Source organism: Globicephala melas, chromosome 7 (genome assembly GCF_963455315.2).
Source record: "Globicephala melas chromosome 7, mGloMel1.2, whole genome shotgun sequence".
Classification (NCBI taxonomy): domain Eukaryota; kingdom Metazoa; phylum Chordata; class Mammalia; order Artiodactyla; family Delphinidae; genus Globicephala; species Globicephala melas.
The window spans coordinates 55,073,943-55,086,489 of record NC_083320.1 but is presented as its reverse complement, the minus strand read 5'-3'; the positions used below and the strand labels follow the sequence as shown (position 1 = coordinate 55,086,489).

At 36.7% G+C, this 12,547-nt stretch overlaps 1 protein-coding gene across 1 annotated transcript in view; it reads right to left on the bottom strand.

Moving 5' to 3' along the window:
• Nucleotides 1-12,547, bottom strand: part of PDE11A (phosphodiesterase 11A) — a 420,012-nt gene that overhangs the window by 178,276 nt on the left and 229,189 nt on the right. The window contains exons 7-9 of the mRNA XM_030851036.2: nucleotides 8,146-8,221; nucleotides 5,712-5,779; nucleotides 4,704-4,796 (exon numbers count right to left, since the gene is read on the bottom strand). Coding sequence (XP_030706896.2) covers nucleotides 4,704-4,796; nucleotides 5,712-5,779; nucleotides 8,146-8,221 — 237 coding nt within the window. The remainder of the gene's footprint in view (nucleotides 1-4,703; nucleotides 4,797-5,711; nucleotides 5,780-8,145; nucleotides 8,222-12,547) is intronic.

Genomic DNA, 12,547 nt, shown 5'->3' with positions numbered 1-12,547 from the left:
CCAAAAGCCCAATCAGCATGTCAACTGTGAGACTTTTCTTTGGGCAACAGAAAGCAGCAAGTGAAAAGTTGAAGCTCACACTATCGTTTAGTTGGTCTTTACTGGCTATTCAAAGAAGTTCAAGAAATTTGGCATGATTATTTTCTTAGTGCCTTTTTAAAAGCCATAATTTGATCATAAATTTATAAACCAGCTCAATAAGAGCCTGGAATTTTCACAGAGAACAGCTTCCAGAGTTTTTTTTTCTTTCTTTCTTTCTTTCTTTTTTTAAGTAACTTACGATGTAGTAGTGGCTACAATGGGGAACTAATTACTACATAATCATTTCAAGACAGCAATTAATTTGTGTTTCCTTTTTTCCTTTTCTCCAAAAGAAGTGTTTACATAATCCAACATATTGTCAGTAAAGAAGAATTTACAAGTGGGAACAATTCCATTTCTGCTGATGTGTTACATTTGGCTTTGTAATTGAGAACCTGGATCCATTGTACCTGCAAATAAACATGGGTCTTCCCAGGCCTGACACTTACCATTCAGACAATCATTGGATCATGGTCTGACAGTAACTTGGTCTGAAAAAAATCATTTTGATAGACAAAATAGGATGTTTAAATGAGACTCTGTCTGAGTTTATAGTTGAGACCAACAGGTATCACATTCTAAAGGGAGTGCTAAGGCCATCTAGGCCTTCTATGTAGGACTTGGAAAGAAGATGCCCTTGCCTCCAAGTTAAGGTGCTGGTTTCCCAACTCTGCACTGTGTAAAAAGGGTAACAGTTCATGAGAGCCCCATATTGAGGATTTCCTAGGGTTTCTTGAGAGTTCCTTCCAGAGAACCACTTGTAGGACCTACAGTGTATTTCCCCAGAGTATAGTGTGGGAACAGAGCCTGGTACCTGATTCATGCCTAAAAATTCCAAAAGTTAGTGGGCAGGAGAAGAGAGCTGCTTTGCAGAAGACTTGCATTTCAATCTAATGGTTGAAGACATGTGAGTTTTCCCATGGACCAAATGGACCTATGAAAGATACCCAGGCTTAAAAGGACTTTGGCATGGAAGCAACCCAAGTGTCTATCAGTAGATGAATGAATGAACACAAGGTGGTATATACTTACGATAGAATATTAACCAGACTTAAAAAGAAAATTCTGACACGTGCTACAACATGGATGAGTCTTAAAGACACTATGCTAAGTGAAATAAGCCAGTCACAAAAGGACAAGTACTGTTTGATTCTGCTCATATGAAGTATCTTGAGTAGTGAAATTCATAGACATAAAGTAGAATGGTGGTTGCCATGGGCTGCATGGAAGGAAGAATGAGGAGTTGGGGGTCAATGGGCACAGAGTTTCAGTTTGGGAAGATGAAAAAGTTCCGGCGATGTATGGTGGTGATGGTTGCACAACAATGTGAATGTACTTAATGCCACTGAACTGTATGCTTAAAAATAGTAAATTTTATGTTGTGTCTGTTTTACCACAATTAAAAAAAGAAACAAAAACAGACCCTGACCAAGAGAATTTCCTGGAAGAGTGAGATGATCCCCACAGAGGAAGGGTCTGGATGGGCCCCTGGAAGCCAGGAGCTGAGAGGAGATTATAACCCGTCAGTCAGGAGAGGCAAACCCACATCAGGGATGGCTATCAGGAGATTGCTAGCCCCGAGAGTCCTCTAAGAATTTATAAAAGCAACTCATGATAAAAAGAGAATGCTGATGTCTGATATAGAGGGCCCTGAAACCAACTTAGGACAGCATCAGTCTTGTAAGGCTTTGCCCTCTCATCCAACCTCCTTGTACCTGTCTTAGGGGAGGAAGTGAAGTGAGGAAGAGTCACAAAGCCCACTATGACCCTCTCCTGACCATAGGCTTCTAATCCTGGGCAAGGGGAAAAGCTCAGAGACTATTTAACACCTGAGTATGTCAGAAGAGCTGTGGAATCTACCAGACTTCACTCGAGTAGAGAAGATTGATTCAACAGAGTAGGTTTAAAGGAAGAGGGGTGACAAAGAATCAAATGGCATTCTGCTGGCATCCTAGAAGTCTAACTTCTTTAATCACTTCTTTAATCAATCTAAGCTCCCACTCCTTGGAGCTTAGAGGATTGCTCACGGAGAATCATCCGTTTCACTTCTCTCCTTCTTCCCCACCTTCAGGAAGCCAGACTGGTCTCTTAATCATCATCTAAGAAATACCCCAGGGAACACAATATCTGGGAAGAGGTCCCACACCCAAATAAATAAATAACAATTTTCTACTCATGGCTTATAAAGGGGGAAGGGAATACAGAGGTGCTGCTATGTGGCCAGCAAGACTGTCACTAAAATGACTGCCAGTTCCTCCATCACAGCCCTAGCTTTCCCCTTCTGCAATGTTGATGTGGCAGACCAAAATAATTATTTGTGGCTGCATGCATTCATTTATTCAATACACTTTTATTGAGTACCATTATATATAAAACACCAAAAGGAATAAAAGATAGCTAAGACATGAACATATGCTTTGATGGTCATATGTTCTAGTGGAGGAAAACATACAGACTCACCATTAACTGTAATATAGGTCAAAGAGAGGAACAAATAACCATGAGATTAGAAGGTTTATAGAGAGAAGGTTACATTTAAATTAAGCTTTGAATGATGGGACAATTTTGAGGGAAGATGGCATAATTGGAACAGAATAACTAAAGTGGAGAGGATGTTAGAGCGAAGATCAGAGGGCAGAGAAGCAGGTGGCTGATTTGTAGACTATGAAGTAGTTGAGTTTGTAATTTGCATAGAATACTCTGAAAAGAGAAATGAGGGCCGGGGGCAGGAAGATAGTTTGGTATGAGATTTCCAAGGGCCTCAAAGGCCAGAAGTTTGTACTTTAATAGGTAATGGGGGAGTAATTTAAGGTCTATGAGTGGGTGAATGATGCAATCTAAAATGTGTTTAGAAAGAACAAATAGAAGGCTATTACGATTGCTCAGTCAAGAGGTAATGAAGCCCTTGAGTAGGATGGTTGCCGTGGCAACTGGAAAGGAGGAAAGGGGTGGGAGAGGTTTTGGGGAGGTAGAATAAATGGGGCTTGGCTCCTGATTGCATATGCCCTTTCCACACCCTCTGTTTGACCTTCATTCCTTCCCTCTTTTGATCATAAAGGTGTATAATGTGTCCCTTAATACCCTGACTTATATTTCCTGGAAAATTTCTCATCAGTGTTAGGTAAGGCTTCATTTGCAGTATCTATGAAAGACTCCCCAAAGGACAATTCTTGATGTTCAAAATGAAGAAGTAATATTCTACATCTACATTCCTGCTTTAATTTCTCTGTATTCTAGACTTACAGGTAAAGTTTTACCCCTTTTATCCTAGGATCCTTACCGTCAGGAAATGTAAGCACACATTAGTACATTTCTCATGAAGCTCCTGCTGCTCATGCAAAATGGAAATCAGGATCATAAAAGTAAAGTTATTAAAAATGATAGTAAATTCCTTTCTTTGTTCCGTTAGTCAGCTTTAGGAGCATCTCTGTTCTCTAAGAGCCTCAGAGTATTAATTTTATATATTTAGGAACAAAAGAACTTAACGATATTCGTATTCACGTACAATATTTATAAATACATAATTCTAACGTACAGATCTATTCAGAAGTTAATGTATACTATAGTATAGGTAGATCTCATTCCAGAGTTTGAATTCAGTAGCTCTCAACATATCGTTTTTTGTCTTCATAAAATTCTGAGATAAGAAATCCTTCCAGAGGAAATTCCCTGGTGGTCCAGTGTTTAGGACTCTGCGATTTCACTGCCGAGGGCCTGGGTTTGATCCTTGGCTGATCCCTGGTTGGGGAACTAGAATCCCACAAGCCGCGTGGTGTGGCCAAAAAAAGAAATCCTTCCAGATATTCTTGCATATGGATTCCTGGGCTAGGGACTGAGGTGATACCACCTGATTATTAGAGTCGAGAGTTTGGTATCTGGTGGGGCAGGGGTTGAGTGGAGGTGGGAGGGACAAAACCAAGATGGCAACACTTGAATTCTGACTGGGAACGCTACTTTTGACACTGGCACAAATAAAGCACACAGAACATACAAGGCCACACAAATAAGTCAGCTTCTGAAAAGTGAGATTGTCACAAGGCTCACAACTGGGCTGGAAATTTGGGAGTGTCAGTAATAATTTTTGTGTCTAAGGACAGAAGGTATCTGAGTTATACAAACAAGGGGGTGTACACTATGAACCCAAATGAACAATTCATGGGTGAGGAGACTGTGACTACATTAGCACAGGGAGGGGTGCATAATGACAGAATCAGTTTCCCCCATCTGAGTCACAGATCTTCATAGAGAGGTTTTTTTCTTATGGTAATAAAAGTTGTGAATTTCCAGAATATCTATACATATTCAAAATACATTCATAATACATTTTACATCCTGACAAATTCATTTTGGATCATCTCTTTTAATAATCCTAATATTTAAAATTTAACTGTACACCATACATGGCTGGGCTTAAAGGAATCTGTGAACTCCCTGAAATTATATGTAAAACTATGTGTGTATGTATATTTTTCTAGAGAGGGTCTCTAGCTTTCATCAAACTCAAACCTATAACTCTAAAATGATTAAGACCCAATGAATAGATAATTAAAAATTGAGGACCTTTTTCCCCTCATAAAATCAGGGCTTTTTAGCATAAATTCCGACATAAATATTGTACTTACATCAAGAGCCACAGATTGCTTGGCCCACGACTTCTTCACTTGATCATACATAATTGTATTGTTGATGCCAAGGCCACAAAAGATGACAAAAGCCTAGGAAAGAGAAAGCTCACTAACTGAAAATTGCAATAACTCATTGGCATAATCTAATATAAAAGCAGGCAGTCATCAGGAATGGGCCTTAAATATAATTTTATTGTATACAGAGGTAGGCCTTAGGGAAATATGTACATTAAAATTCTTAATTACTATTGTCATATAACAACTTTATCGCTCACATTGCACATGAGAAAAATTATTAATTTAATGTCATTGTGAAGAAATGACTTTAAATACATTTAAAAACGTACAGTCCGTTTAAATGCATTCTTTATTTAGGTTGTGAACTGATTTTAGTAATTTCATCCCATTTAACCAACAGCCACCTCTTTCAGCAGCTAGGCTATAAAATATTTTGGTAAGGAAACCAAGTGAGTGTAAATGAGGTAAATGTTAAGGGGACAGAGGATTCAGATTTAGAACCAATTAGTAAAGAAGCCCTGATGTAGCCTCAACTGGAGAAAAAAAATCATGGGGTTTTCATGTTGGCTACTGGTACGAAGTCTACTAGGAAGCCTGTTCAAGGCTAACCTCTCTAGCTAGAGGGCAGACTGGAGTAAACGGAAGCTTGTAAACATAAGAAAGGTGATGGCAGTATGCCTGGCAGAGCTGGCTAGAAGTCTCATGACTGAACACACACAAACAAGACAAAGGTAAGACAACACTTTGGAGAGAAGAGCAAGGCAATTCAACTCTGTAAAAACAATCAATTAGGGTAAAAACATCTAATTCATGAAAAAAGAGAATCAAATCTTACCTAAACATTGATATATTCATCACACTGTCAAAGTATAATGATTAATAAATGTCAAATAATAATTATTTATCCTTCCTAATGGGGGCAAGCTGTAACCAGGAGACTACTGATGACTCAGCTGTAACCCCTGGTTCACAAATTTATTTTCTTACCTCAAAAAGTCGTTGATCTGCGTCATCAAAAGGTTTCCCATCAAGTCTATTTAACACTTGAGCCACTCCTGTGAGAAGAGGTTGGGATATGTGGTCATTTTCGGTGCTGGACACTGTGTTCCTACAATACAGTAAGATGACTCTATCCTCCTTTAAGTGCACACACTCAGCTTAATCCCTGGTTACTCTCACACCTGCTGCCTCCGTGAGAGCAGATCTGAGGTGTACAGGGATGCAGTCTATTTTCCAGCTGTGATATCCAGACCAGGTCTCAGGGAAGCCTGGAGTTCTACCAGGCATCAATCAGATTCCCTAAAAATGGTTTTCAAGATGACTGTGCACAATAATTGATGTATCTGGCATACACATATATACACAATTACATACTTATACACATATACATACTTGAATATCTATAACTGTATGTATATATAAACACATATATACATGCAATATATTAAAAAATTAATTATAAATTAAAAATATATAAAAATATAATGTACATAATTATATAAATATAAAAATTTTTAAATATACATAACTAAATTTTTTTTTCAATTCTCTGAAGCACAGCGCTTGAGTTCAGGCAGCACGGCATAGTGATTAAGAACATAGGCTCTGGAGTTAGACAGTCTTGGTTTGAATTTTCAACTCCACCATTAGTGGTGTTACCATGAGCATGTTACCTAACATTTTTAACACTGAATTTCCTCATCAGTAAAATGAGGACTAAAATGTTAACTGTCTCAGTGGGTTATGAAGATTAAATGAGATAACATTTGATTAATGTTTGGAAAGCATATTGTTCCACATGGAGAGAACATTCAAGAAATGTTAGGAATTATGATACAGTTAACTTTCAAAACAAGGTTAGTTTTGTTGCCTGCTCGCAATGGGGTTAAACTAGTTTTAACAAATTTAACTTGTGTGTGTCTTCTTTCCAAAGTTCATTTCCAGCATTATACCAGATGTTTGGGGCACGACTATCAAAGCACACAAGTCTAACTGGAAAAATTCAACAATCTTGAAAACCATTCCCTTGTATCCCTATTTAGTATAAACAAAAATGACTGTAATTCTAAAGCATGCTTGTTTTAAAACCCCTAACTTCGCATCAGGGAGGTAAGTCGTCATATGCTAGAAGACATGTATAATAAAATACAAAGCTTTTAGTGTGTAACAGGCAAACTACAGTCTTAGTTTTGAAAGAATAACAGATGTTTACTGTTAGAAATGAAATGTAGGACTGCATGTGAGATTGCCATTGGACATCTACAGATAACGTATGGTGTTTCTTATGAAATTTCTCTTCTCTTTAAACTTAAATATTATATATTTTGGGAATTCCCTGGCGGTCCAGTAGTTAGGACTCCACGCTTCCAGTGCAGGGGGCAGGGGTTCTCTGGTCGGGGAACTAAGATCCCGCATGCTGCACAGCGTGGCCAAAAAAAAAAAACCACCTTAAATATATTTAAAATTCTACCCATGATGTAATTCAATGCTTTGTACTAGGGGCTCAAATTCTCAAATCTTAGAATATACTTTATGTTCAATAATGTACTAGTATTTTCTGCAAATTAAGCAAACTGATGAAAAAATTCTCTTAGAATTCAAGTCTTAACAATATTTACAGAATACTGAATCCTTTGGTAAGTCCAATATCTTAGAGTTTAAGAGGCAACCTTAGGGTGAAGCAAAGAGAGGCAAATAGTTACATTAGTTACCAAATGTATTAGTTACCTTGTGTCTCTTAGAAAAATAACACATTTTCATTGTGTTTAAATAACTAATGTCTCCATCCTTCTTGACTTTAACAACTGGCCCCTTCTCGCCTAGACTTCTTTCTTAGGTTTGAGATTTTCTAACTGAATTTTCAAGGAAAGGAAAGGAGCAGGGAGGGAGAGAAAAATTGGAAACTGCTTTGGTCCACAATTCCCTTATTCAGGAATTGGACCTATTTTGGAACCATCCAGGCAGAAAGACACATGTACAGTATATGCCTAACAATGCACGTCCTTTCTTCCTTTGCATTTACTCCACGTGTAAAAGCATAGATGTACTAGGAGTTAAGAAGCCCGAGTTTTACTTGGGACTCTGCTACTAACTCACTTTGTGACCTTATGCAAGTCTTTTCTCTCTCTTTGGGCCTCAGTTTCCACAGAGTAAGATAAAAGAGTTCAGTTAGCTGCTTTCTGAAATCCCCTCCAACTTCAAAACGATTGGTTCTTATTTAAAGGAATAAATATTTGTTCATTGTCCTGATTAACACTGATTCATCAGGAGTCTTCACTTACGAGATTACACAGGAGTATGAGACATAAGTTGATGAGTCCTGGACATAAAAAGGGGAACATTTAAAAAAGAGATGGATGTATTTTAAAGTAAATTGTACTTCTTTATAAAAGAAGTTTGAACTATTTAGGTAATGTCTTACCAATTATTTGGTGGTTGCTATTCCAAATAGGTACACAGAGAACCGATCTTATGTGAAAACCAGATATCTGTTCAGCCTAGGATAAAAGAAATTAACTAAAATTAAATATTATCCACCCATTTCTGACATATAGCTTACCACTCTTCATAACAAATATTTAAAAATAACTTTTAAAAAGACATATTATAATCTAATTGTAATGCATATACTCACCTGTCTCTTTTCATTTAAAACATCACAATGCACATCCCAAGGAAATCATGCCCTAACCAAATATGAATCAACCAATGAACGCTACACCCACACTACCTCTCCCAATCCCTGCACCCACATAAAGCTGAATGTAAAACTATCTTGATCACGATCACACCACCAGACAAGAATTCTGGCAACTGTTTCTGCTCTGAGTATTTAAAGCATTTTAATTAAACCAGTGGTCAATATTTCTCTTTGAGCACATCTTTTAGTAAAAAAATTGAGTCTATAATGCTGTTATATGTGTATTTACTTTTTAAAAATTTATTGAAGTATAGTTGATTTACAATGTTGTGTTAATTTCTGCTGTACAGCAAAGTGATTCAGTTATACATATGTATACCTTCTTTTTTTTAAGATTCTTTTCCATTCTGGTTTATCACAGGATACTGAATATAGTTCCCTGTGCTATACAGTAGGACCTTGTTGTTTATCCATGTATTTACTTTTAATATTCTATATTTCTAACATTACTGATTTATTACATATGTTGCAAAATCATATAAAAATAAAAGTCACGAAAGATAAGATAAGATAAGGGTTCAGCAATCTTTCTGTACCCTAACAGATTGTTAGGAGATGATATATATGAAATACAAAAGTATAATTATCAGCATCAGACAAATGTCATTCAGTAACAAGCTCCACTTAATATTAAAACCAATGATCCATATTTGAATTGCTAGATAAGAGCTACTAAAGACTGAAAGGGTGTTAGTGAATTGATATGACCTTGGTTTCTAGTGAGAAAGGTCAACCTGTCATCCCAATCCAATCAGAGAAAAAATAAAACATTGAGGTTCTAGATTATGGTTATTGGGATAAAAGATTTTTTTATTATTTTAAAACATTTACTGTAGGAGTTAAGAGCTACATATTTGTTGAAGTTGGAAGTTAATTTATACACCTAAATTTTATATTTGGATTTTTATATTTGGATTTTTTTTTTGGTTTTCCTCTGAGGAATTAATTTTTCAGATATCTTCTACTCTTGATACCAGTATATTAGTTTGTTTTTTAAAGTAATTTTTTGATCTTTTCCTTGAAATCTTTCCCTATTCCTAGCTCATGAAGATATTCTCCTATTATTTCCCTAGAATCTTTATTGTTTTAACTGTTACTTTTAGATTTACAATCCAACTGAAAATAATTTTTGAGTATAGTGTGAGCTGAAAGTCAAGATTCTTTTTTTTTTTTTTTTCTTGGTGGATATCCAACTGGACCAGAACTAATTCTGTGGGGCAGGGGAAATGCCTCTCCCCACCACTATCTGGTACCACTTTTTTCATTAATCATGTGTCCATATATGTAAGGATCTGTTTCTGGACTCTGTTCTACTTCATTGATTTATGTGTCTACCCTTATACCAATACCATACTGCCATGAATAATAAAGTCTTATAATACATCTTGGTATCTGGTGGTGTAATTTCTCCAACTTTTTCCTTCTTTAAGATTGTCTTGACCATTGTTGGCCCTTAGCATTTCCATATTAATTTTAGAATCAACTTGAAGTACACACACAAACACACACACACACACACACACTTACACTGCTGAGATTTTTATTAGGATTCTATTGAATTTATCAGTCAATTTGGGAGAAATTTGGCATATTTACATCATTGAGTCTCTCAATCTATAATATCCCTCTATTTAGAGTTCTTAAAAATTTCTCTAAGCCAACTTTTATAGTTTTCTATGCAGAAGTCTTACATATAATTTGTTATATTTGTACCTGGTGTTTTAAAAGTTCGTGTTATTATAAATGGTATTATTATTTTCTAATGCTTTTAATTGACATATAGAGACATAATTGATTTTTGTATATTGAACTTGTATCCATCAATCTTGCTAAATTCAATTATTAACTTTAATATCTGTAGTGCTTTAGATTTTCTAGGCATATTATCATGTCATCTTACTCTTCAATTCTATGCCTCTTAATATGTGATTTTAGATCATGTGATTTTTTTCTTTTTCCATTTGCTAAGAGCATAAATTACATCAATTGATTTTTGAGAATTCCAGAAAAAAACAAAAAAAGCCAAAAGCCTGGGCATAAATCATTCATCAATGCCCTCTTTCATTATATATTTATTTACCACCTCCTATGCACCAGACACATTGCTGGGTATTAAGGATATAAAAATGAATTCAAACAGTTATTACCCTTGAGGAACTCACAGTCTAGTCAAGACAGAAGTAGTTAAGATAAAATAAGTGTCCAAGTAAAGAACGTTCAGAATACCACAGAAAAGCCAGCAACTGACTGTGTTTAGAGAAATCTGTAGCAGTTTTAGCTCCTTAAAAAGTGGGTCTTCAAAGATGAGGGTGACAATGATGATGACAAGATAACATTTACTAGATGCTCACTTGATATCAGGCACCCTGTTCTGCACTTTCACATGCATTATTGCATATACTTACTCAAACAACCCTATGAAGTAGGTACTGTTAACATCTTCCCTTATCAGATAAGACCTAGAGAGACTGACTGCTTTGAAAGTGGAAAGACTGGTTCAAAGGAAGCCAATCACAAACACATCCATCAAAGTTATCTTCCAAAAGAACAAAGTGGTTTTCTTCCTCTCCCTAAGGAGAGAGTCTGAATAACAGCAATATCAGTGAGCACAAAGAGAAGGAAGTCAATATTAGAGAGGCCTGGGAGGTGTAATCTATAGACTTGGGCTGGCCTGAGTAGCACTAGGATGCTTGGGTGTGTTTTGTTTTGCTGAGGGTCATACACAATTGTCGGGCGGTCCCGCCCCAGCACTGAGCAGTAGGCACAATTGGCTCTGCCAGCTCTTGGGACAACTGTAGCCCCTGTCTAACCTCTCCTGGGAAATCTGAAGCAGCTGAGGGTAGAGGTCACAGTGCAAGAAGAAAGGGAACATGCACTGAGTGACAGAAACAAGGAGAGAGACAGCCTGAGAGGCTTAGTGGTGACAAAAATAAACCTCAGGCTCTTTGTCAGTGAAGTAAAAGATAATTTTGCTTACCAAAAAATTAGTGTAGTTTCCCAAAAGAATTTTTGTTGTAGGGAGGTAGGAGTATGTGTTCTCCCATCCCTACAAAAGATAATATTGAGGTTCCTGGTTTGAGGAAGGGCGGTGGAGCTCCTTGAGGTGGGAAACACAGGAAGTTTGAGGGAAATGATTCCAAATTCAAGCTGACACACATTACAATTGAGAGGGCAAGGGGAAGGGAGAGTGACGAAGGAGCCCCTCGTATTAACTGCGTGGGTAAAATCACCAAGAAAGAGCTCGTCCAATAAAAAGACAAAAAGGATGAAAAAATTGAATCTGAGGGGACACAATATTTAGGACTGGAAAAAGAAGGCAGGATGGAAAAGAACTCCAAAGCTCATATTCTTCAGCTCAGGCTTTATAGCATTCCTAATGTGTGAACACATTGCTAACAGCCTTTCTGGAAATAGATTTGTTGACGTGTATCCAGAGTCTAAGAAGTACAAACACCCTTTGCCTTATCAATTTTATGTCTAGGAATTTATCCTATGGTAATTATCATAGCTATGCACAAAAGTTTACGTATAAAGGTATGAATCATAGCATTATTTATGATCATGATATATCAGAAATAACCTGAACATTCCACTGGAGGGAGTTGGTTAAGTAAATCATAGCACGGTAGAATATTATCCATCTAATTAAAATCATGCTATAGAAGAATATTTGTAAACAGGGAAAATTGTAATACATTAAGTGATAGTAGTGTGGGCATCTGTGGGTGTACAAACATATATTACATACATTGGAAAATCCTGGAAAAATTATAACCATAATAGTTGCCTTTGAATTGTTTGTCCATGGGGGTTTTTGTTTGTTTCTTTGCTTTTAAAATAAACTTTATTTTTTAAAAACAGTTTTAGGTTCATAACAAATGAGGCAAGTACAGAGAGTTCCCATATACCCTCTGCCCCAACACATGCACATCAACACCCCTCACTATCAACATCCCCCACTAGAGTGGTACATTTGTTGCAACTAATGAACCCACACTGATTCATCATTATCATTCAAAGTCCATGGTTTATATTAGGGTTCACTCTTGATGCTGTATGTTCTATGGTTTTAACAACTTTATAATGACATGTATCCACCATTACAGCATCACACAGAGTAGTT